The sequence below is a fragment of the Globicephala melas genome, chromosome 19 (assembly GCF_963455315.2).
Source record: "Globicephala melas chromosome 19, mGloMel1.2, whole genome shotgun sequence".
NCBI lineage: Eukaryota > Metazoa > Chordata > Mammalia > Artiodactyla > Delphinidae > Globicephala > Globicephala melas.
Window position 1 is genome coordinate 31,154,866 of NC_083332.1, and position 27,626 is coordinate 31,182,491.

Sequence of the window (27,626 nt, forward strand, 5' to 3'; positions counted from 1 at the left end):
ACTAATTTCTCCAAGTTAAATTCTTCCATACCACTTGCTTCCCTGTAACTGAGATCATTTACGAAGCCATTATGATTTTCATTCTCTGGGGTCAAGCTGGTCCAGTTTCCTATAGTTGAATGTATTTGGAAAATGAAGACTTTTTATTACAGGAATCACAAGAGGAAATGTTCCATTTGGACCAATTTCACTTCTGCTTGTGCTTGTTTTAAAATCTTAAATCTCACAGTCTACCATTTTTAAGAAACCATTTCTTTTTTTTTAAAATTTGTATTGGAGTATAGCTGATTCACAATGTTGTGTTACTTTCTGCTACACAGCAAAGTGAGGCAGTTATACACATATACATATGTCGCTCTTTCTTGATCTAATCAAGATGGAGGCTGTTCTGGAGGGCAGGCCAATGAGACCAAGACAGCAGCCTTAAGTCACTAAGTAGGGAAGGGCAGTGAAAACAGCAACAAAAATATGTTTGTTCCATGGGCACTGGTAAACTGCAGACAAACTCAGAGCCACCATGGTGTTGCATTTCAAATCCATCGACTGATTTTCCTAGCTATAGCCGAGTCTTGGAGCATGCCCATTCATTCATTCATTCATTCAGTACATATTTATTGAGCAACTACTATGTGCCAGGCACCGTACTCGGGTGTGGGAATCTAACAAAAACACTCATTTTACACCACTCTCACTGAAGACCCCAGAAATTGTAATACTGTTCTGCCACACTGTTCCTAAACCATGTCAACTTAATGAAATTATCCCCAGAGCTGTGTGAAGTTTAAATATTTTCTATTAGGAGTCCCTTCCATCCTAGTTTCCAAATATAGTTTGGATAGATATTCTATCCTTTCTTATATACTTACTTTTGCTTGCATCTATACTCTTTTCATCAAGAGATGTGTATGTGAATTACTAACGTTCCTAACAGCCTATGGACGAGTGATAAAGACTTGTCAGGTTATTTTCTTTTCCAATAGGTTTTTCTCGTTTTTCGTCCAAAGTCGTTACCTCGTGCCACGTAATAACAAGATAAATTCAATACTTGGCTTTTTCCTTCAAGCCTGTTAAATGATCTAAATAACACACAAAACATGAACAGATACATTAAGGCAGACACCTACCTCGCTGGCTGCAAAGAAAGCGTTGTTTGCTTCAGCCATATTCATGTAGTTATTGTTATTTCCAAACTGAAAGAAAACAGATCGTTTTATGTTAATATGCAACATCATAAAGAATTCTGGGGGTTTACTTACTGCTTAGATGGGATTTGGAAAGAATGTTGGTGTTGTGAGATAAAAGGGTGGTTTCACTCGGACCCAATGTGAACTGTGACAGATTTCAGAGCACTATGCTATATGCTGTCGGCTGGTTCCCTCAGAAAATAAAGCACCGAGTTAAGCTAACGCGATAATTCTAGAAAATAGTGTTGTTTCTCAACGAGACTAATAGCAAAGGGAGACAATTGTAAACATTTGGCCAACTGGTCACTAGTGGGTGTTGTTTATCGAACTGGCATTTGTCAGAGGTTAGCAGGAAAAGAGTTTCCAAGAAAATCACCCTGACACATTTTTAAAGCATGTTGGGATTTCATAGCTTACTTTTCAAGAACAGATGTCACAAGTGTGGGTAGGTTAAAATGTGAATTAGAGTGAATAGAATTCAATTCCCAGGACTCAAATTCTATTTTCCCGTGAATGGGGTGTGGCATGAATATAAATAAATAATAAGACTAAAGAGTATTTTTTAAATCTCCAGGGTTTAAAACGATATCTATATCCATCAGAGCTGTTGAAAACAGTGGTATTTAATCTCTCAATGTAACATTAAGTGCAAAGAGGTTTAACATATAAGCGGGATCCTATGAACACAGCAATTTTTATTTAATTCCCTAACACAATAGCCCATTCAGGCCATCACAAATAAGACTGTATCAGCATTTCAGACATAAGCTCTTTCCTTCTAGAGACCTGTTATCAAAATATAAAACTTGGATTTTGGCAGAAACGTATTTTCAGGTTCAGATGGTCTAAGTAGGAACGTTTTGTTGCTTTAAACATTCTCTTATCAGTCTGGCAATGTGGAAAGGCTCTGTGAGCATAATTATCCGGAGCTATATTATTTTCATGATTTTTAAATGGTAAAAGAATGCCCTTCTTTTTATAAAGTGTATTATTTCCTTCCTTTCATGCATCAAATAACACATAGGCTTGGTCTCCACAGGGTGAAATGTATATCCATTCTCTATTATAAATAGAGCTAGTAATTATTTAAAGTAAAAGGCACAATTTTCCCAAAGAGATAGGTACACAGATAGATACAAACACACAGATAAATACAGAGAATAAATATAGATACAGACACATAGATATGAAAGACCCACATAATCTTCCTCCCAATAAACCCACAAGCACTTATTTCTGGGAGGCTCTCATCCTCTGACTCTGAACCTGTAGGATTCGTTCACAGAAGCGGGACTGACACGCTGCACTTTCTCATATCAAGGATCCAAGAACCAAGCAGAATTTATACGGAAGGCTCTAAGGGTTCCAGAACGCTGTTATGGTCTGCAGAAGCCAAATCCCACCCTGTAAAATCCCACCTAAATACATCCTCACACAATGAGCCCTCAGATTCATTTGGATAAGTATCTTCATAAGGATTTATGAAAGATGTATTTGTGGCGCTTAAGAAAGCCCTTTATCTAGTTTCTCTGAAGGCACGTGATATCAAAAACACATGGCGATGGCTTCACAAATGTATACTTATCTCCAAACTCATCAAGTTGTATACATGAAATATGTACAGTTTTTTTGTAGGTCCATGATGCCTCAATAAAGTGTTTTAAAAATCATTTTAAAAGTAAAAAGAAACACGTGAGCAGGAGCATGAACACACACACACAGAGTTTTCCCCCATTTTTTTTTTTTTTTTGCGGTACGCGGGCCTCTCACTGCTGTGGCCTCTTCCGTTGCAGAGCACAGGCTCCGGAAGCGCAGGCTCAGCGGCCATGGCTCATGGGCCCAGCCGCTCGGCGGCACGTGGGATCTTCCCGGACAGGGGCACGAACCCGTGTCCTCTGCATCGGCAGGCGGACTCTCAACCACTGCGCCACCAGGGAAGCCTGATCTTGGAATTTTTGATGAATGAATGATTTTAGAATTACGATCTCGGGCCTCCATTTAGAATGTTCTTTTTGGAGATTTATGAGAACTTGGGCCACGATGTATATTCCGCATACCAATTCCTGACTCAAACCTCGGGAAAGCCTGTATCACAACTTTACTGTTATTTAAATGTAGGTTTTGTTGGGGAATTAGAAATCCATTTAAGGCAAACAGCTCATTATCAGCGAGCATTTTTTTAAAGATTAAACTCACTTATTATCTAATAGCACCTAAAACAACAAAGAAAAATAAAATGGCTATTTAACGAAGGGCCTAAACAATTCAAAAAACAAATTAAGCTTAGAGTGAAATAAGAACTGGGTTAGAAATCCTCTTCTGAACAGTTAGTATGCGAATGTAATTACTGAAGAAACCACAGCTAATCAGCTGTGAATTGTATCCATTAATTAGTATTTGCCCTGGAGAAATGAGAAAAATCAGTAACAACGCTGGCACGGTGGCGCACTGATGAGCCACGAGACGGCTCCCACCGTGGTTCCTCAAGCAGGTGGCTCCAGTGGTCCACGTAATTTGAAAAGCTCTCACCTGAAGTACTGAGCTGGAATTACAAAGCACTCCTCGAATATCTTTTGTATCTATATAAGGCCTTAATTAATGGCTTTTAATTTGGAAACACTCGGCGATCAGGCGGGAACAGCTATAAATCATTTCAAATGGAAGCAAAAGTTCCTATTCTGTTTGGGGTAAAATATCTCCTCTGCACAGATGGATTCAAACGTTGACTTGTTGCAATCATCTTTCTTCTGCGCAGTGGGCTGGGCCCCTGGTTTAGAGAGGAAGGGTGGTCAGAAAAAAAAAAAAATACAGGATGCCCAGTTAAATTTCATTTTTAAATATACCACTTTTTATTTTAGTATAAGTATGTCCCTTGCAGTATTTGGGATTTACTTATAGAAAAAAAATTATTCTTTATTTATGGGGGATTCAAATATAACTGCATGTTGTATGTTTTTATTTGCTAAATCTGGCCACCCAACTGCCATGGTGGACCTGATCGGGAAGAAAGGGATCCCACGTTTCCCTGGCTTTACCTTATCGAGTAATGCTAGCTTAATTTTATTTATTTTCTTTTAAAACATGACCTCTGAATCTTGTGTTGCTTGTTTCATGTAAGAACAGGTCCAATTCTGAGAGAAAAAGTGATCCTTTGGGGCAGATCTCTAATATAATGACCTCAGAACAGTTAACTTTAACTGAATTGTGTACAATTAAATTTATGTTCTAAGAGACCATGACATCGGTAAACACATTATATTACAAAAACCCTAGGTCCACGAGGGAAGGGGCCTTAATTGCGTTCACTGCTGTCTCCCTCAGAACTAACAACAATGGCTGGCATATGAGAAGCCCTCCACTATTTGTTGAAGGAAGGGAGAGAGGGAGAAAGGTCGATCGCATTTTAACTTCAATGTATCATAACCAACTAACTATCATAACCAACTAAATGGAGCGATTTTATCCCTTACTTTTTTTTTTTCGGTACGTGGGCCTCTCACTGTAGTGGCCTCTCCCGTTGCGGAGCACAGGCTCCGGACGCGCAGGCTCAGCGGCCATGGCTCACAGGCCCAGCCGCTCCGCGGCATGTGGGATCTTCCCGGACTGGGGCATGAACCCGTGTCCCCTGCATCGGCAGGTGGACTCTCAACTATTGCGCCACCAGGGAAGGCCTATCCCTTAGTGTTTTATGATGATAATGATAATAAGGGTTTACCCAGTGAAGTCCTCTACATAGTTTCATTTAACTTTCCAGAGTGGGACCAAATGTAATTTATTTTCCCAAGAACGAGTTAGAAAAACATAATTACTATCCCTATTTTACAGACGAACACACTGAGGCTTTTCGGGGTCAGGCAACTTGCCCAAAATCACAGATACAAGCAATGAAGTCTGACATCCCTCCTGCTGCATAATCTGTATCATTTAGGTTCCAATCGCAGCAAAGAACTTGAATATTTCACTCAGTGATCAATTTCAAAACTTTATTTTTAACGATCTTACTCAAATCTTGAATTTCCCAGAGGGTATCTCATTTACTAAGTCTAGTAAAACGTTCCTCAAGAAAAGGGTTCCAAAGTCAATAAGTTTGGGAAAGGCTGCGGATCACCGCCCTCTCTTGGAATGAGTCACAGTGCTTGCTGTAAAGTTAAAGGCTCTGAGAAGTCCTGCAGTTCACTCTTCAGCAAATATTCTATGCCTACAACATGCAAGACACTGGAGACAAAATGACACAAAAGACAGCAACGTTCCTACTTGGACACACCTGACTCTTCTTTAAGTGGGAGACGGTAAACTTCCTTCCCAGGTTCGCTGTGGAGCGCTTCCTTTTCGTTTCCCCCACGACACCTTGCGGGAACACACTCTGGGAAACCTTGTTCCAAATCCTTTATTGACAGTACTTTCTTACTCTCCCTGGATCCTTCTTATAAAAGCTAATATCGTAATTTTGCACCATGGTAAAATTTACGCATTTTGCGTATCAACTAAATGCGAATTTCAACATTATGTGATTCTAAGTCACCTAAATTTGGCCTATTTCCAAACTTTTTCGATGGTAGCTCTCCACTGATGTTCCTTCCAGGATCCCCTACCCAATGATATAAGGTTCTTCTACGCGATTCTAAGTCACCTTAATTTGGCCTATTTCTAAACTTTTTCGATGGTAACTCTCCACTGATGTTCCTTGCAGGATCCCCTACACGATGATATAAGGTTCTTCTATGCGATTTCAAGAGTCAGAACAAAATATTTCAAATAAATTAAATGAAACTCAGGTGAAACAGAGAGTTAACCACTCTAAAGAGCATTCAAAAACATTATGAAAGAAATAGGTCAATTCCAAGTGTTTTAAAGACCTCACATATATTGGGAAATGGTCACTGTGAGGCAGGGGCATTTATGAGGTGCTCTGGTGATGATCGGTCCTTTCCAATTTGATAGGCTCTAATAGGTGTGATCCCCAAAGATACATTCCCAAAAGATATAATTATAAAGCAGTGCTAAAACAATTACTCTGCGTGTCGAACTTCTGTATCTTAATAATTTCACAAAAGAACATCTTCATTGTACTTGGAGGTAGGTTTGCTTTCACTGCTTGATGAGTAATTATAGCTTTGGCAAATACAATTTATGAAGTACATCAATTAAAAAGGAGCATTGCAGGATTAAAAAAAAATTATTAAAGACCATCGTGTTTGTGGCCTGACGAGCCATGTGAAATGCCAAAGTAAATTAATGGAGATTGTTAAGTCTAGCTCGTCCAGCAAAAGGCTTGGAAGACAGTGAAACAGCAGACAATAACCCATCTGTAATCACAAGACGAAGACTTCAGCCTGATGAGTCCACACAACATCATTTTCACTGAAATTATTTTGACACCCATGTGAAGAATTGTATGGGCTTCTAAAAAAGCAGCATTAACTACAGGGTATCAAACAGCTAAACGGCACAAATTTAATCCTAAAAAAAAAAAAAAAAAAGATAATCCTTTGAATTCTCTTTTCTTTTTTCCCATTAGATTTGTTAGCAGACACCATCCAATTTGATGCCTCAGTAAGGACATCTGTCAAGTTGCTTACACGAATGAACTGTGCCATCATGGATCAAGTGTGCCAAGCATGGTCACATGATAGAGAAGGCTGCACTGCTAAGCTCACACACTCTCGAAGCCTCTGTTAACTGCCCCGCGGAAAAGAACTTACCAGACGTAACCAAGTTTTAACCATTTTCAGCAGTGGTAATCTGTTTCAAGATAGAAAGCCCAGAAGAGTGAACACAAGCCCAATATGGTGAATGATAATACTACTGATGATGATCAGAGGTAAATGTGGAGGGCCATACCAGGAAACGGAGAATGACTCGGTCAATAAAGTCAGTCTGTACCAAAGGTTAGGGGGTCAACAATAGGCTAGAAACAAAAAACTGCAAACAATGGACTATGAGGTATAATTAGCAGAAGAACAGACATACATATACACACATAATTCTGCTAATTATACAATTATATATTGAGAGAATTATGCACACACATATATACAATTATACACACTTACATATATACATATGCACACATACGTTAACAGGTTCAACTACAAAGCAAGTTTTTTTTTTAAAGAAATAAACTTTCAAAAATATTATTTACCTTTGCATACACTAGAAACTCCTAGATAATTATCTCCCAAGCACCGGACTCACATATACAATTGCCCACAGCACTTCCCCTTGGTTGTCAATAGGCATCTCAATCATGTGAGCAAAACTGAATTCCTCATCCTCTCCCCCAACCACTCCACCCGCAGCCTCTCCTCATCTCCTTTGATGGGGAAGTGACTCAGTTCCGGTGATTCAGGCCAAAAATCATCCTTGAATCTAGTCTATCTCTCTCCCTTCCCTCATCAAGTCATCAAAGGACTCTGTTGGCTCATCTTTCCAATTATATCCAAAGCTGACCGCTTGCCACCCCTCCGCAGGATTCAGGCAGGCCCCAGCCGTCCGTTCCCTCCTGCATCCCTGCTGCAGCCTCCTGGCAGGTCCCGCTGGCTCTGCCATGCTCCCACCACAGTCTATTCTCAGCACAGAGCCAAAGAAATCCTTTGAAAATCCAAGGCAGATCACATCGCTTCTCTGCTCAAAACTCTGCAATGGCTGCTCATTCACCCAAGGGAAGAAGCCCAAGTCAGTACAATGGCCCCATTTCTTCTCTGACCTTTGCCAGTGTTCTCCCCCCTTGATTATCCTACCCTAGCCCTGCCGGCCTCCTTGCTGTTGCTTCAAGACCCGGACACATTCCTGTCTCAGGGCCTTTGCACTGGCTGTTTCCTGTGCCCAGACTGTTGTCCTTCCAAGTGTCCCCATGGCTTGCTCACTTCCCTCCTTTTGAGTCTTTTCTCAAATGTCACCTTCTCTCTGACCACGTATAAAATTTCTTTGCAGCCCTCCTCCACCTCTAGAACTCTACCCTTCTTTCCCTACTTGATTTTTTCCATAACACTTTTCAACACATTTCTTGTCTTTCTCCCCCACTAGATTGTAAACTTAATAAGAATGTGTTATCTGTTGTTTACACTGATGTCCCAGTGCCAAGAAGAGTGTTTGATAAATAGTAGGTGTTCAATAAATCTCAGTTGAATGAACAGACAGATGAATTAATTTCTAGATGTGAAATGATGGTATGTAGAATTGTCCTCCAAGCCAAGCAGGGCACAGAATAAGCACCTGAAATTCAAATAAAGAGGATAAACCAAGCATCTGTTACCACAGGTCCCTCCAAAAACCACGCTTATGGGGAAAAAGTGGTAATAGGAAGAATTATACATTCTAATAAAATGAATATTTGAAACACTAGAGATACTTAGCTTGAAAAAAATGCTTTATTCTAGCAAATGCACTTACCCTTTTCTAGAAAAGATAAAGAGGCCTTGGAGTGGTATGGATGGATGCCTTCAGTGGCCAAAAACAAGCTGCAGTGAAAAAAGGGGCAAAAAGAAAAGAGAAAGCCAACAATCTAACATCACTGGGGCAAGAATTTGAGCATTAAATTTGATAGTTGATTTTTTTCTCATTGAAAAAAATCCTGGTTTTTGAAATTTTTGCTTTGTAGTCTAGGTCAGAGTTTCTCAAAGTGTGGTGCTAGGGACCACGGAATAAGCAGATGTCTGGTAACGGTGCAGATGACCTGATCCCCACCGTGGATTTACTATATCAGAATCTCTAGGCAGCAGGAACTTAAAAATCTGTATTTTTTTTTTTACGGGCTTCTCAGGAACTCTAAAATACACTCATACTTGAAAACGATGAGCCTGATTAATTTTAGGCTAATGGGTAGAAATTTCTTTTTTAAAAAAACCTTTCCGTATACTGCATGTTGATCTTCCCGAAATGCTGATATAGCACAGGATGTAGTGTTTAGAGTAATAAAGGCTTCGTTCAATTATTTACAATCTCTTATTACCTTTCTTGCTTAGAGGAAAAAGTAATCACTTGTGAGGTGACCCCCCCCCTCCCCTCCCCTCATGACCAGAAGGACTGAAACATCCTAACTTGGACCAAGTAGGAAATGCAAGTTCCACTGTTAGATTTTTCAACACGTTCTGTGGACCCACACAAGAAACAACAATGCTTAAACATATGGACTCTACCCAAACAGGGAGGCCTTTGGATTTTCATGATCTGGACACATTTGAGTCTGTGAATTGCATAGCCATCTGGACTAATTAGAAGTAGCAAGAAAAAAAAAAGAAAGAAAAAAAAGTCCCAACAACTTCTGAAACCCAACTGCACTTGTTTAGTATCAGAAAAACAAATATAAGTAGGGGAGAGGGTATTAAGCTTCTCAAATCAAGTTTTCTTTTTAGCAAATATGGAGCAATCTTTGGGACTGGCCCAGCAACCGAGCATCACCAATGTTCAGAAAATAGGAAAAGGGCTGATTTTCCTTAAATACACACCAAAAGGGGCCAAATATGCTGTGGAGTGACCGTGCCTTTTGTGTAATTATAGTTTATCTCACTTCCTCCCAAAAGCCTTACCAACACTTCAGTGAGTACCTATTAGATGCTAATTAAAAGGATATGGTTGGGGCTATATCTACCTTTCTGAAGACGTCAAGAAGTAGAAGTAGAAGGCATGTTTGTTGGTTTTAAGCAATGACAATTCAGTTAGGGTGATACGACAAAAATAGTTATCAACCGAAGGGCCAGGTCAGTGAGTGACATGGACAAATGGTCTGCAAGTTTAGGAGACGGAATCAAAAGGGAATGGCCTTTCCGAGGAACACGTCTTGAACCAAGGAAGAAGGCATTAGGAGGGGGTGTCCCAGGCAGAGAGGATGGGGTGAGCGAAGCTGCAGACCTCAGTGTGTACTGGCTTCTTTCCAGGAACAAACAGAGACCTTTCTGGCTGCAGGGGAGGGCTAGGTATGGAGGGAAGGTGGGGTGAGCTAGGAGAGACGGTCTGCAGCCAGGCTCTGGAGGGCCCTGAAGGACAGTCTAAGTATGTTGAAATGCACTGAACAGGAAGGTCCAGGAAGGATTTTGTTGGAGGGAAGAGGTAGCCAGAGAGATGTAAAGCCCGCCCCTGAGCACATAGCTAGTGGGAGGTGTGCAAGATTGGAAAGACAGAAGCTGGGAGACCAGTTAACACGGCAAGCCTGGCGCCAAGTTGCAGATGCCAAGACTGGGCAGAGGCAATAGAAGGAAGAATGAAATACAGACAGCACTTTGAGATCACGAGTCAGACTAACCGGCTTTGTGCTCCAATCCTGCCAAGCTAGTTATGGGATGGTAGGCAAGTTACCGAGCTCATCTTAAGGACAAGTTCAAACCCCAGCTGGGCTACTTGCTAGCCATGTAATTGTGCACAAGCTAGTTAGCCTCTGTGGCCTTCAGTTTTTCCATCTCTACTGCTGGGATAAGAATACCATTTGCCTCATCCGGGGAGTTTTGAGAACTAAATGGGTTAAAGCACAAAAAGCCCCCTTTTCTATCTGTACTCTGGGCTAAGGTGACATTTCAAAGAGTCTTGCAGAAACCAAAACAGACCAAGCCTAGCTGCTTTACAAACTGCTGTGGCTTATATGACAGCATAGGAGGGTGTTACTACCTAAAGAACTCCAGTGGCTTCACAGTGATATTCAGAGTAAAATCCTTACTCCTCCTGTCCATGGGCTACAAGTTCCCACACGATCTGGCTGCTGGTTCCTTCTCCAAACTCCCGCCTAAGAGGGTCACTCTCGCCCGCTCAGCTCCAGGCGCTCTGCCCCAGCTGTTCCTCACTCCCTTCTCCAGGCCAGTGCCTGCTGCCCTTCCTGCCTGGACTGCTCTCCCCTCTGTCACTAGTTTATGTAGGTTTCTGCTTAATGTCCCTCCCCAGGTCAGTTTAGCTACAATGGCACATACACCCCCATCCTCGGTCTTTTGTCTATTCCCTTGCTTTATGTCCCTTCACAGGATGTGTCACTGCCTGACTTCACCCCATTTGGTCGTCTGTCTCTCATCTTACTAGAACGGAGTCCGTGGTGACAAGGAATTCGTCTGGTTCCACGTGGTTTCCTCTGGTCCCAGTGTAAGTATGGCTGCCCCCAGTAAGTATCAGTATTATCAGTGGAATGCATGAGTCAATGAATGAGCCAGAAAGATCCAAGTTCAAGTCCCAGCTTTACCACTTACATGCTGGGTATCATCAGGTATATTGCTTCATGTTACCTCTCTGAGCTTCTGCTTCCCCATTTTTTTTTTTTTTTTTTTTGCAGTACGCGGGCCTCTCACTGTTGTGGCCTCTCCCGTTGCGGAGCACAGGCTCTGGACGTGCAGGCTCAGCGGCCATGGCTCACGGGCCCAGCCGCTCCGCGGCATGTGGGATCTTCCCGGACCGGGGCACGAACCCGTGTCCCCTGCATCGGCAGGTGGACTCTCAACCACTGCGCCACCAGGGAAGCCCCGTTTCCTCATTTCTAAGGAGGAAAGGATACAACTTCGTGGGACTGGGCTACGTAAGGAGAAGTAACGTAAGACAAAGCCCCCAGCAAAGGGTCTTATATGGAAGAGACACATGATTTAAAAAAAAAACACACAAAAAAGTTGAGAGTGAAGAGCCTAGAAAGGTAGGAATTTGGTAATGTGGGAAAAATAAATGGATCATTGAAACATTTCATGCAATATTTATTAAGTGCCTACAATATAAAAGACAGTAGATATTGGGTAAAAAATATGTGAATAAGACTCAGTTTCTACCCAAGAACAGCTTTAATGGAAAAGATAGGTAGGACGCCACATGACAGGTGCTGCACTCCCCCTCTGGAAAGTCAGCAGAAGTTTTCAAATAAGAGGAGCCATTTAAATGGGGGTAATGAAGGATGTGTAGGCACTTGCCTATGAGACAAGAGCATTCTGGTAGAGAAAACTACTTGTCATAAAGTTGGCCTGGCAGACAAAGAAACGGGGATGCATGCATTCTTGGCAGAGAGGACAGAGGGAGAGTAGATATGGGAACCAGTAAGTACAGACTGCTCTCTGGAGAGGTTTAGCTCAGACATGCTGTATGGATAAAAGGCCACTTGCAGATGTTTGCAAGTAGAGGAAAGACTGAAGACAGAGGAGAAGGAATATCAGCCGACAATAAGCAGAAGAAAAGTTTCAGAGTGTAACTTGCAGAAGGTAAGAATAATGTTTTTTCTGTGTGTCTTCCATTGTATTTGACAAACTGTGGGCATCTTTTATATCATGATAGCAACTTGTAAATTAGACGTGCTTGGTCTGTTTTGGTTTCTTGAAAAGTACTGAAATGAGAGCTAAGAATAGCCATTAATCCGGAGAGAAAAAGTGGCTACTTTCTTTGATGTCACTGTAAGAACCAGAAAGATCCCTGCCCTGTCCCCCAAAGATCTGACATTCACATGCAAATTTCCGTTACCGGTAGTGCATCGGCTGGGTTTAGAAAGGGCTGTGTCTCGTAATAAATTCTAATATCCCTGGGAGGAAGAACAACTTAGTTCTCATCTGTCATGGGCACTTTAGTGTGGATTCGTTTATAATAAGTAGATCCACTGATGCACACAGTAGGTATCATCTACAAGGATGCTCAGGAAACACCACCTTGGAATGCGGAGAAAAGGAAGGGAACCCTTCTGCACTGTTGATGGGAATGTAAGTTGGTGCAGCCACTATGGAAAACAGTATGGAGATTCCTCAAAAAATTAAAAATAGAACTACCATAAGATCCAGTAATTCCACTCCTGGATATTTATCTGAAGAAAACAAAAACACTAATTTGAAAACATATATGCACCCTGATGTTCATTGCAGCATTATTCACAATAGCCAAGATATGGAAACAAGCTAAATGTCCATCAACAGGTGAATGGATAAAGAAGATGTGTATGTAGTAGTATACAACGGAATACTACTCAGCCATAAAAAAGAAAGAAATCTTGCCTTTTGCAACAACATGGGTGGACCTAGAGGGTATTGTGATAAGTGTAGTAAGTCAAACAGGGAAAGACAAATACCATATGATTTCATTTATATGTGAATCTAAAAAACAAACAACAAAAAAGAACAAACATAACAAAACAGACTCACAGATACAGAGAACAGAAGGCTGCTAGAGGGGAGGTGGTGGGGGGGAGGATAGAAATAGGTTTCTGGGAGTAAAAGGTACAAACTTCCAGTTGCAAAACAAAGCAAATGAGTCACAGATACGAAATGTACAGTGTGGGGAATATAGTCAATAACTAGGTAGCATCTTTGTATGGTGACATCGTAGTGATCATTTTGAAATGCATAGAAATGTCGAATCGCTATGCTGTGTAACAGGAAATAACATAGTGCTGTAGGTCAGTTATACTTCAAATACAAACAAATTCATGGAGAAAGAGATCAGATTTGTGGTTGCGGGGGCGGGGGGGAGGGGGAGAAGGAATTGAATAAAGGTGGTCAAAAGGTACGAAATTCCAGTGTAAGATAAATAAGTACTGGGGATGTAGCATACAACATGATAATTAACACTGCTGCATGTTATATATGAAACTCATTAAGAGAATAAATCCTAAGAGTTCTCATCGCTCGGAAAAAATTTGTTTTCTATTTCTTTAATTTTGTATCTGAATGAGATGATGAATGTTCCCGAAACTTATTGTGGTAATCATTTCATAATGTAAGTCAAATCATTATACTGCACACCTTAAACTTATACCATGCTGTACGTCAATTATATCTCAATAAAACCGAAAGAAAAAAAAAGAAAACAACACCTTGGAAAAGCCTTCCTTGGCACCACCTTGCCCACCCCTGGCTGCACTGGATTCTCTTCTTCCAAGCTCTGAGGCAACCTGTACATCACTGTGCTAAAATGATCCATTTTCATATCTCCCTCGAGGGCAGGGGCTGTATGTGACCCACTGGCCATTGCAGCACCATGGCCTGGCCCACAGGAAATACTCAACTGATATGGCCTCAGTATCAACTCAGGGGTCCTTGCAATTGGCAGCTTCGGTGTGTAGCTAAGCCATTATATTTTTGGGCACATGACTCAGTCCACTTCAAATTCAGGTGAACCACTGTGAGGGTTTGTCAAAGCACTGCCAAGTCTTAAAACAAAATAGAAATGGAAAGTCATCTAAGATAAAATCTGAGTTATTTTCCTTGTACTGCCAGACTTTGTAGTTCACGCTGCAATCAAAAGACTAAGGACCTCAGAGACTTTCCACTGAAAGCAAACTTTCAGGTCTCTAATGACATGACATATTTATACTGAATACCTTCAATCAGTCTCCCGGGCCTTGCTTCTCACACAACCCTATGAAATTTCAAATGTAAAAACGGAACCACACATTAAGCAAAATGTTCCTCAGTATTTTTAAATGAAAACATTTCAACTAATTACAGCATTTCTCTAGTTCAGTAACCAAACTCTACCAACCAAAGGTAAAACAACGTGTTCTCTAATTTCAATCAATCCCTCTAATTATGAGTTAGTATGAATTCCGTCAAAACATCAATGATTTTCTACATTGTCTTCCACTCTTTGATCGCTAAAGTATAAAATTTAATGCTCCTAAACTGTGTCATATCATGTCTGGGTGCCTAAAACAAATATACTCATATAGAGATGCAGATAAAGCTATAGATATACAGATACAAATACACAGATATACGGATCAGTGGTTCCCAACCAGGGGCAATTTTGCCCCCCAGGGGATATGTGATCCTGACTGGAGAGAGTTTTTATTGTCGTGACCAGAGTGTTCTGGCATCTAGTGGGTAAAAGCCAGGGATGTTGCTAAACATCCTGCAATGCACTGAGCAGCTCCTGCATCAAAAAATTATCCCATCCAAAAGGCTAAGAGTGCCAAGACTGAGAAATCCTGATACAGATCAGTTCATACGTTAAGCATAAACAAAAGCTATTTAAAGTATTTTAAAATACGTATTACAGGATCATTGCTTCTACACTCTCCAAACACAATCAGTGTTCTTTCTTCAAGTGGGCATTATGCTGATTTTGGATATAGCTACTTATAAGATTATTGACTGCAATTAAGGATTATCTTAAATGTGTTTCAAATATGTATCAACTAGTTGCTTGTCAACTCTGAAGCTTTCCATTTATATAAATACTCAGTTGCGTGTTTCTTCCCTGTTTTGAATAAGTCAAGAAGTAGAAATAGTTTAAGACGTTTTTCTACGGCTAACATTTTAAAAAGAGCAATAAACCTCTAAATTCTTCCTGAAGAATGATAAGTGACTTAATGTGTTTATTTTCCAGTCTCAGTCATATTTGTTACACCAAATACTGGAAGCCCGCTTAACTCAAAAATCACCAATGATAAGAGTGGGCCAGCACACATAATACATAATCATTTAAATCAAACAGGATTACATATGATGTCTATAAATGTCTATTAATTCACATCTATCCTTTCCAAAAGCTTAAGAACAAGTCTCAGATACTTGATAAGAAATTATAAGAGTGTACGAGAACCCTGTTTCTGTTCTGGCTACGGAAGCATGTCAAGGCTAGTGCTTTACAGTGTAGGGTTGGGAGTTTTCGCTCACACTGCAAGAATATCTTGATTACATACATTTTTCTGTGATTTTATGATTGCCTGAATTCTGCAGGGACAACTTTTTACCAGATGGGCGATCGTATAGCTTTCATTAGTTCTCTGTATCTTACCAGTTATGTTTGCTTATTTATCTAAAACCTTTTACTAGGAAAGGGCTCACACGAGACTCTAAATCCCACTTCTGATAAGGTCTTGGGGCAGGAGGGAGGGAAATTACATTCCTCCCAAACAGCTATCCCGAAATCCTTAACTTAAGATTTTATACCTTATATTTATTTTTAAAGGAGGTTCCCCCCCACTTCTAGGCCTATATTTCAATTCGTTTGAGTATGAGGCTAATGGATTTTTAAACATAATCATAAAATAAAATCCCTTCAAAGTAGGAACTGTTGGCTTTCATCTTGAAGACAAATAATGGAATTCAGTCAAGATGTCAGTGTTAATCTGGTGTATAACTCAAACTTATTTTAGCATTTTACATAAAATAACCATGAATTTAAGTATCCCTAAATAAGGGAAGCATTTTATTCTTGGAATCCCAAACAGTCGTTGTACACCAGTACATTCAAGATTACCTTAACATTTCTTTGCATGAATTTAAAAAGATGTGATTATACAGCAATTTATAAGCAGCTATTCTTAAATCATATATCAAATTTTACTCACTTCAGCAAAATCCAAATTCTATTCCAGAAGAGTGACTCAACTATATGAAGGCAAATTATATCAAGTTGTAAAGGCAAAAGTTACCCCAAGGGAGGTAAGACATGTAAAAATCTTAAAACAATCACAAAGGGCTATTAGCTAGGCTGCATGTTAAACTAAAAACAGTATGTGCATCCTATCTAAAAATGTACTCATTCTCCTGCTAGCCACAGTTAAAATGCAACCTATTAGGGGAGGAAATTTTTGCTCAGAAACTTCTTAAAAAAGACAAGCTAGGGGGCTTCCCTGGTGGCGCAGTGGTTGAGAGTCTGCCTGCCGATGCAGGGGACACGGGTTCGTGCCCCGGTCCGGGAGGATCCCACATGCCGTGGAGTGGCTAGGCCCGTGAGCCATGGCCGCTGAGCCTGCGCGTCCAGAGCCTGTGCTCCGCAACGGGAGAGGCCACAACAGTGAGAGGCCCGCGTACCGCAAAAAAAAAAAGAAAAAAAAAGGTTAATGTTGAAAATAAACCCTGTATAATAGGGCCCCTGGGATAAGGAACAGATTCCGTGAGGGATGTCCATCTGGCACTGGCCACGAGCTGTTCCCTTCACTGTGCTGTCTAAACACTCCATACACAAAATAAGTGCTCACAGAAAGACCATGCCCCCCAAAACTACACCTACCGCCCAAACTGTTTCACTTTCATCATGTTTTAATGACTTTCATCAGATTATAAAGAGGTGAAGCTGAATATCCTAATGAACAACTAGGGGGGAAAGGTACATATAAAAGGGAAACTCTCAACATAAAAGATGATGCTTCTACATGGGAAAATAAACCCTCCAGAGATAACAGGAAACGTATTCTATTAAGTCAAAGTTCTTGACCCTTGCACTGACCAGAAAAGAAGGGCTGACAAAACACCAAGTGTTCATCTCATTCTGGCATTGAACAACTATCAACTCCCTGCACGTGCCTTTCGAAAACAAGAGCTACAAGGAAACCCTCACCTGCTTTCTCTCCACTGTTGGGCAAAAGTTTTTAAAGTTGCTTCCCCTACTAGTCAGGGCACTTTTTAATACAAGGAAGGTAACTTTACCAAAGAGACAAGATTTAATTTCTAATGGCAGAACCTGAAGTGGATGCTGTAGATGGCCATCTGGAACTATATCAAGTGTTGATTTGGGAGAGATATTAACCACGGAATGCTCACCCTGGTCTTGAGAAATCTGAATGATGGAAGGTCCAGATAACAACATGGAGTTTTACAAAGTAGCAGTTGTACTGAAGTAGAAAACATATCTTTGACGATAAGCACAACGTCACATATTTTAAATGGAGCCTAACAGTCATTAAACCTTACGAACTCCAACAGTTCATAACTCCATTAGCTAAACAAGGTCTTCCCAAGAATGATACTGCATCAAATATAAACATTCTAGAAAGGCTGTATGTCGTGGATTTTATTTTAAACAATTCTCAAGTGGTTTTAATGTCGTAGGATAATGGTCCTGGTTTAATAGAAAACCATGCTTCAAAACCATATACAGTGTGAAATAATTTTTTCTTTTTTTTGTGCTTTCTAAAGTTAGCACCTACTAGTTCTGTAATCAGAGAAACTGTATATTTTCAATGGAACTGCTCCCAAGAAGGATTTCTTTAATCTCTATCAGCACAAAGCACATAATAAATAAAAATATTGAAAAACAGAAACAGCAATAATCAATTTTTACTGTTCATTCATTTACTCATTCTTGCAACAAATATATTCTGAGAACATCTATGTGCCAGGGAGTTTGCTTAAATACTGAGAATATGACATGAGCCAAAAATGATGGTTCCTGACTCCGTGGAACATATAGTCTGGAGAAGAGAGATAAGATAGCAATTAAATGATTACAGAAATATTTGGTGAGACTTCACCTGGGAAGTATGCCTTGAAGAAGGACACAGGGTACAGAATGGATTACAATAGATGCTGGTAGACCAGAAGGAAGACACTGCAACAGACGAGATGAGAGGTGATAGTAGCATTAACTAAGGTGGGAATGGTGGGGGTAGGGAAGTGAAGATGGGGAAAGTTGAGGAGTGGATGGAATCCAGGGATTTCCCCTGGACTCCATAATGAGTTGAGAGGGGTGAGGGAGAAGGGGCTGCTATCAAGGAAGATGGCTAGGTTTGGGGCTCGTGTAACTGGAGGGTTGGCAGTGCCATTCATCCAAACAGAGGAAGCGGAACAGAATCAGACTTGGGGATGGGGGGTGGGCTGAATCATGGGTGCATTTTAAATGTGTTGAGATTGAGGGACCCAGAAACATCTGTAGTTTTATAATAGGCAAGAACAAGCGACTCCATATTAGATCTGTTCTACTGCCTGTGCTTCGTCATGCTGGCTCTGCACCTTTTGTAAAAAAAAAGTTGCCTACAGCCTGCAATATACAGGATAGCCTAGTCTCAGGGCTCTGACCTTTAAGAGTCCATTCATATAGAGATAAAAAGTTGCAGAACAGAGAATAGCATTTGGTCTGTTGGAGGTTTACAGGAACATGTGACCTGACCTGTATGGACAGCTACAAGAACAAAGGATTCCGAAACCAAGAAGTCTGCAACAACTAATCACACCTCTCCCTCACCTTGCCTTTAAAAGTGCTTTGCTGAAACCCTTAGAGGAGTGCAAGGTTTTTGGGGCACAAGCCACCTGTCTCCTTGCATGGCCCTGCAATAAACCTTTTCCTGCTCTAAACTCCGATGTTTAGGTATCGTTTGGCCTCACTGTGCATTGGGCACACGAACTTGTGTTTGGTAACAACTGGGATTGAGGGACCAAGAAACATCTGTAGTTTATGGGAAAGGTCTGGAATAGAGAGAATTTTTTGTGAGAATCTTTGTAAGACTCACAGGTGCAGATGTTCAGTGAAGCCATGAACATGAATAGCACTGGGAAGAGAAGAGGCCTAGAACAGAACCTTGAGCAACTCCAATATTTAAAGTCCAGGATGTTGACTCAGCAAAGGAGCCTGTGAAAGCGTGGCGAGGGTTGTAGAAGTGCAGCCTAGAGAGAGTGGCATTCCCAACGTCAAGAGAAACTACAGTAAGAAGAGAGGAATTGGCCCTGTTAAATACCGCGAAAACTTAATTTCAACGTCTGTTGGATTTAGTGACACCAAGACACTTTGCTGTTCACAAAAGGCACTTAGCAGAAAGATGAGGAAGGGGTAGTACCAGCTGCCTTCAAGGGGTTGTGAAGACAATATAGACACGCAGGCAATGACATGGAACCACGTCCAAAAGAAACTCTAATACTCAACTCCAGTTTTGGTGGGAGAAGAGGAAAGTGGAGAAGCAAGAGGGAAGGTTGTGGCTACAGAAAATTTTACTTATATAAAGAAAATATGATGAAACTTATTTAATGTTTTAAATCAATGTTGTAATAAACAAATGAACAAATAAGTAAATAAATGTGACGAATGCCTACCCTGCAATCTTGATTTATTATGGGAGAAAAAATAATAAGCATTATGCTCTTAGCATATACATTATCCCTCAATAGATAAACAGAGTCCAAAAACATCTTTAAAGGAAAAACCCTTAGAACAAAGGGACAAAAAAGATTTTCTTATAATAAAGCAGAAGATGTATTTTCTGGGATTAGTGAAAAAGCCTTGTTTGCCAATGATCTGGAAGAGCTGTATGGCCCAGAAACTGTTGGTTTCGGGCCATGATAAGCACACGGCAGTGCCATGCCTTACCTCTCCACCTCACATCCCTCCCCACCGGAGCAGCTGAGTCATAGATGAAAGAAAAGGAAAAAGGAAGGCATCCGCTTCATCACGAGTGGTGGCAAAAGGGAGAAAAATGAGCTTTCCCAATACCCTTTCACAGCTACGAAATGTCATATGTTAAAAGGTATTGTAGATTGATTTCACCGCAGTACTTAATTCTAAAATAGGGGTAGCTCAAAATTAAACATACATGTAATGGAGCAAGAAATACTTCCTCTCTCCAGTTTTATTCACCCACACCCTTTAAAGATGAGGAATTATCCAGATGTGTTCAGAAGGAAAGGACATCTAGAAGACACAGGGTTAAAGGGATTGCTTCTATCTCTAGGACAACAAGTTTGGAAGCCTGAAACTGCCACTGTCACATTATCTTCTCAATATTGTTTTAAAAACAAGAGAATCAGACTAGATTTTGTAGTTAAAGTTAAGGAATGAAATATTAACTGGAAATTGGAGGAAATTTCTAATAAATTTGAAACCACTTCTCACAAAGCAATTTGGTTGCGATAAATGTGGATGTTGGGGCCCTTTACAACTCACAGTTTGTCTATGAAGCCATCAATATGAATTCTTACAAGTCTGTAATTTTTGGAATCAAAAACTTAGCGACTAATAGAGAAAAGTAAAATTTCCTCCAGATTCTGATATGTATAGCGAAATTCAGAAAGAATGCCATTTGCAGCAACATGGATGGACCTAGAGATGATCATATCAAGTGAAGTAAGTCAGACAGAGGAAGACAAATATTATAGGATATCACTATATGTGGAATCTAAAAAATAATACAAATGAACTATTTACGAAACAGAAACACCCTCACAGACATAGAAAACAAACTTATGGTCACCAAAGGGGAAGGAGTGGGGGAGGGATAAATTGGGAGTATGGGATTAACAGATGCACACTACCATATATAAAACAGATAAACGATAAGGGTTTACTATAAAGCACAGGGAACTATATTCACTATCTTGTAATAAACTATAATGGAAAAGAATCGAAAAAAATGTAGATATATACATGTGTGTGTGTAACTGAATCACTTTGCTATACACCTGAAATTATACTCCAATAATTAAAAAGAAAAAGAATGAAATTCATCCACCTTGAATCTTCCGCCCTTCATCTGAGGTCCTGTGAGCTCTATTAAGCAAGCAAAAGATAAACTTCCAGGTCCCCGAACTTGAAAATGAGTAACTAACTGTACTTTCTCCATCTGTAGCCTCCTGGTATATATTTTCTTTCTTGAATACATCCCACTCTTTCCCAGCTTCAGGCCACCTCCTCCATTTGAAACGCTGCTTCACTCCACTCCCATCCCAACATAACCCTGCCCCCAGCTAATGGCCTCCTGTTGAAATTCCATGCTTTCATCAAGATGCAGTGCAAACACCTCCTCTCCTGCAGGATTCTTCCCAGCTCAGGCTACCAGAGTTGCTGTCTCTTTCTTTGGAATCTTCAAAGCCCTTCCTTCCCATCTCTTTTATGATGCTCAGCATGTGCTGATAATGACGAATTCTTCCTATGCTTTATCCCACCACCCACATCTCCTACCACACTGGAAGGTCCTTAAGGGCAAGGACCATCTTGTCCCCTCCGACTCTTTTGCAAGACAAGCTACCTACAATGCGTTATCCATAGAAGAGACACAATAAGTATTTGGATTTACTTTTTCACTCTGACATGAACTTTTTTTTTTTTTTTTTTTTTAGTGGAAGAGAAAATATCAACTGAAGAGAAAGAAAACCAGGGTCATAAAAGTAAAGCATAACAAGGAAAAGGGATTCAAATCTTGACATGTTACTTGGGTCCCAAGAAATAGACTCCCCCAAATTGTCTGCAGATCTACAAAGACTGACTCATTTATTCAACAAATATGTACAGAGCCTTCATTACAGAATACACACACACAAAGGACTATGGGAACACAATCACCAAAAGTATGTATCTCCCAATAGGTATGATCTCTATATTATTAGGTTTCTGATCTCAGCAGAGCCCCTGCAAACACTCAGCAATCCCTTGTAACTGCTGATCCATTTCCCAGAGCATTTCTGCTGAACCTCTCCCCTCCCCTCCAGCTCTCAGCCAGTCCTCACCTACTCCTCCACTAGAGAACTTTGTCCCTTACCAAAGAAAGCAGAGGTCCTCAACTGAATTCTTCAACTGTCTATGCCAAACCAGCACCTCAAATCATCCTTTTCCTTCCTTTGCCAAGGAGAACGTGTTCTTCTGCCTCTACTCTATGTCCCATTCCCATCTAGACTGACTCTATCAATTTACCTCTCGTTTGATTCTTAACTTTTCCCACTTCACTGCTTCCTCCCTAGACTTATAAAAATATTCAAATCCTTGGGGGGAAGGGGAACCAAAGACCACTGAGACCACTGAGCCCCTCTCAAATTAATCTCCTCCCCTCCCCGCCATCCCCACCAACCCAGATTCCACCTCCACACTTTGATCTTTCATTCACTCCTAAGGCTTCAATCTGTCTTCTTTTATTTAATGAACTGCTGTTGTTGAGTCTACTACCATGGACTCCTGGCCACTTCCCTGTAGTATCTCTGTCTCAAATAATCACTTTCCCTCCTCTGACACTTTCAACCATTCCCTTTATGAAAGAGTATTTTTCATTTGGAAACTGTGACTCTCCGCCAGTTTTCTTATCCCCCTGAAGATTTCTCAGTTTCTTAACACATGCTCTGATAATTCATCACGTCCAATGCATCAGCCACCACCAACACTCTCCAAGCTAAATATCTATCATTGTACTGAGTTGCAGTTTTCCAATTCCTACTGAATATTGCAATGGATGTCTTATCAACTCAAATTCAACACATGCAGTGCAGAACTAATCTTGACCAATCTCGGCCATATTTCTCCCAAGTAACCATCCCAAGCAACACCTTTGATCTTCTCTCTCATCTTCCACATAAGGTCTGCAGCTCTGCCAACATCTTTCACATCGCTGCTTCTAATGGCACTGCTAACCCTCACCAACCCTCAGACTCCAGTTTCTCTCTTTCTAATCCATCCTCCACATGACATCTAGAGTTACCTTTCTCTCAATGTATCTTCTTCTTTCTTTTTTTTTTTTGTGGTACGCGGGCCTCTCACTGCTGTGGCCTCTCCCGTTGCGGAGCACGGGCTCCGGACGCGCAGGCTCAGCGGCCATGGCTCACAGGCCCAGCCGCTCCGCGGCATGTGGGATCTTCCCGGACAGGGGCACGAACCCGTGTTCCCTGCATCGGCAGGCGGACTCTTAACCACTGCGCCACCAGGGAAGCCCCTCAATTTATCTTCTAAACAGCATTTTTATTACATTATTTTTAAAAAATGGAAGATACTGAAAAGCATGACAAACAGAAAAAGCCTTTCTCATAACAACATGATCATTCAATCTTTTGGTGTAATACTTTCCCAATCTTTTCTGGTTTTCCTTTCTACAATATACATAATCTTTAAAACAAGATCAGGATCAAGGTGTATATTTAATACACTTTTTAAACTTAAAGATATTCCACAACCATTTTCCTCACTGTTACCATCTAGGAGGGGATTCTTCACAGCCACGCTGGATGCCAAGTCGTGGCTTCAGTATCATTTACTTCACCCATTCTCAGTGGGGTTAGCCTTCCAGAATGGAACTCTGATCGCGCATGCCCCTGTGGGGCTTAAAATCCTTCAAGGCTGCCCACAGCTTACCGATTACAAACTTTCATCAGTAGGGACAAGAGGCCATTCACAAGTCCACACCACCTTATCTATACAGCCTCATTCCCTTCTGCTTCTCTTCTCTGCTGGCTACCTCACCCTCTTTATTTCTATGATCTTTCACTTCTTTGGTTCTGCCAGTCTCTCTCCTAGAAGTGCCCTTTCCTCTTACCATCCAACTATCCCATCCATGCCCGGGCTGTCTTTCACACTAAGTATGACTGCTTCCTTCAACCTTCTCCCTAATTAGGCTTTAAAGCCCTCCAGAAGACATATCATCTTATCGCACAGCTAAAGACTTACAGCAGCCCCTCGAGTTTGTGTTAAACACGTGGGGACAAAGGCTTTTCATGGGGGTCCGTCACCAGTGTAGGACTTAGTATGTAGTATTTATAATAAGAGCTCAATTTCCTGAATGCTAAGTATGTGCCATGTCAGCTGTTGTTTGAGCTTCAGAGTTGCAATTGTATATGTATTTGGATAATTATTTGATGGACGTGCTTCACCCGCCCATTGACTGTAAATGTCACATAGGAACTGCATCCCTTTTTGCTATTTTGTTTTGAGTACTGGATACACTGTGTGGGACTAGACAGCTGCTAAATAAATATTTCCTGAAAAAATGAATAAATGACTCCCTGAGGTCACTGACAGTGTGATCGCCATCCTTAGAGAGTGGAAACTGAAGTACAGACACTTGAATTGAGGTTTCATATAAAAAATCAGAAGATGACACATCAGTATGCTTGAGTGTCCCATAATAATTTTTCGGAAGGTTTCTTGTTTCTTGTGAAAGAAGGCACTTTCAGCCATGCGCCAAGCTGCTTTCAGGGCTACATGCCACGTTGCTGGGTGCAAGAGGAAGTTTGGCTTTTGAAGGGCTCCAATCTGACCAGTTCTGCGGGGCCCCCTTGACACGACAAAGGCTGACTTTGAAATATTATTCCCTCAGTTGTTCCAGGCTTTATAAATTACATCTCTTTCTCAAAATGGATCTGTATAATGAATCTTGGTATCGAATTACTTTGGCAATATTTTTAAAACTTTTTAATGGCGCTGCTGTTGTCAGTCACTTTTAAAGCTACACAAAAATTCCTTAATTTTCCTTTATGTAGAACATTCATGAGCAACCGAATTTTCACACACTGTATCTGGGACCTAAGACAGATGGCCAATCAAAATAAAGTCACTCTTCCTCTTCCCTATTGAGTCAGGGCTCCAAACGTTACCAGGTGTTATCGGATATGACGAGAAAAATGAAAGGCCATATCTTTGCTTCTGATTTGCAGAATGATGAAAAGTGTCTTTATTTTTTTCCTCAGGAGTCGACTCTTTCAACTCCCAATTTTGTTTTCATGAGAGGCACAAGGTAGATCAGACAACCCAACTAAAAAAAAAAAGTTCACCCCAGCTTTCTTTCTGAGAACAGTCAGATGAAAAGAATTTTTCTAAAGGCAAAACAGGTGGATTTTTCCCCTTTATACTTACAAGTGAAACAAACATGTACTTTGTACTTTCACTGAACACAGAACAAGTGGACAGAAGCAAGCTTCCCTCTGCTTCGTTAATACTCACACCTGCAAAGGATTCCTTTCCTGCAAAAGGCAGAGGCATGTGAAACTAGTGACTTAAAACTGGAGCAAAGGAAACAGGATCTCAGTGCAGTATTCCAGACAACATGTGAAGAATAATGTACAGGGGAGAAATAAACGTGAGGTAATGTTAAGAAATATTTAAACTTGGACACACAGTCCCCTCCCACTGCGCCCCCCTCCCAAATAAAAAACACACACTTATACGCCCACATGCACATCCACCCTCTTTTTCTCAGTAACTAGCTCTCTGGAAAAGTGAGAGCTACAGTCTTTATTCAAGTTACGCATATTCATAAATTGGACCGTAACCTAATAGTAGTAACGGTGAGTTCTCAGGAGAGGTTAAAAAATAAATGCACAAATAAACTACACGGTGATGAGAAGCCATAAAGCCCATTTTATACCAAATATCATCTGAAGAGAATTACTTACTGGCAAGAAGACAGGCAATCGGTTATAAATATTTGACCCCCCCTGAAGAGTCTCTTTTGCCCTTCCCAACCTCTCTTTTTCTCACGAGAAAATTTCCTCAATTTCTTTATTTTCACCCCAGGCCATTTCAGAATCTTCTTAAAAACTGTGTCTTGTTTAGAGAAGATGCCTTTTCATCCAAATACTCAGCACCTTTGCTTCTATCTCTTGAAACCCCACCTTTCCTACAAAGTGTCCCCCTTCGTATGGAAGAAAGATGGTAATTATTTCCCAAAGTCCTAGCCATTTAAGCCCACAATCATCCAGACAGCTCTTCTGTCATTGCCACACTTCCTATCTTCAATGTCAATACTTCAGATGCTTTTTCAGTGTTTATAACTCTCCCTGTGTTTAAATGCTCTTTAAACATTTATCTTCACCAATATTGAAAGGCTTGAATTTTATACCTTAGGAGAACAGATATTTATTTTCTGACTGATAATCCAAAACTCCCCTACAACCCTTCCACCCACAATTTTAAGAATAATTTTATAATCTTTTCTTCCAACTCCCCAAAGAATCCTCTAATACTAGCAAACAAATCTGCTTGTCATGTGTGGCAGCTCCAGCTAATTATTTTCTAAAAGTCAGGCTCCTCTCTCCATGGTATAGAATTACTGGCTGTTTCTAAACCCCTTTTGGCCGGGCCGTGCAACTAGCTCTCACCAATGCTCTCACCGCTGCAGAAGGAATGAATGTGTGTCACTTCTGGAAGAAAACAGTTGAGAAGTAAGTGTGTGGCTTCTCCACCTACTTTCCTTTCTATCCCAGCTGGTTGCTGGCACTCAAAAGAAGACGACAGAATCTCCACCAGCCTAGCTTCCCTGCCAACGGGACCAAACTTGAACTGCATGGGTGAACAAGAACTACACCTCTATGATGAGTACCTCGTTACATATTTGGGGCTATTTGTTAGAGCTGTTAGGCTAGTCTGACTGTATCACCATCTCCTATTTGCTCATTTGTAATCTCGTAACTTCTGAGGCCATCTCGATGGTCCTCCATGACTCATTCAGTGTCCATCTTGACCTGCAAAGCTCTGATCAAATCCATCTGTCTAATAAAAAGTTCCACCAAAGACCACCCTCTCAACACTTGTATATTGTTTGTATTACACTCCCTCGCATCTGGTCAAATGACTCTTTCAGTCCCTCCATCAATAAATATTTATTTAGTACTCTTACATCAGATGCAAAGTTATTTGTCAACCTGATGATATCATACTGGAGGAGAGAGGAAGGTTTTTTTAGTTTGCTTGCTTTCCTGTGACAAACCGTTTACCTGTGTGATACACCAGCGGGTTCAAGAGTTTATGTCAAATGGCCAACAGTGTGTCATTAGCTCATTGACGACAACACCCTCCTCAGCACCATATAGGGAGGGCTGGTTAATAGATCTCCCATAAAGAAGTTTCTCTCCTAACAATAGGATGACTGCCTGCTGTAGCTGAAGACGGCATGGGTTTGTAGCCCGCAGCACCTGGATTCAAATCCGACCCACCAGCTGGGGTGATATAAGCTCCTTATAAGTTCCTTAAATCCTCTAAGCTCCTGTTTCCTCATCCAGAGGACAGAGATAACACTGACCCAGACCTTGCAGGACTGTCGACCATCTGCTGATAAGAGATGTGAAGAAACCCCTTTTACCTTTAAGACTTTAATATATATTG

General features: G+C 40.9%; 1 protein-coding gene across 4 annotated transcripts in view; it reads right to left on the reverse strand.

The window, feature by feature from the left end:
- The window catches only part of TOX3 (TOX high mobility group box family member 3), a 109,238-nt gene that overhangs the window by 31,984 nt on the left and 49,628 nt on the right, over positions 1-27,626 (reverse strand). For all 4 annotated transcript variants that reach the window (XM_060288970.1, XM_060288968.1, XM_060288971.1 and 1 more), the window contains exon 2: positions 1,125-1,190. In XM_060288970.1, the coding sequence (XP_060144953.1) occupies positions 1,125-1,169 (45 nt within the window). In that variant the 5' untranslated portion in view covers positions 1,170-1,190. The remainder of the gene's footprint in view (positions 1-1,124; positions 1,191-27,626) is intronic.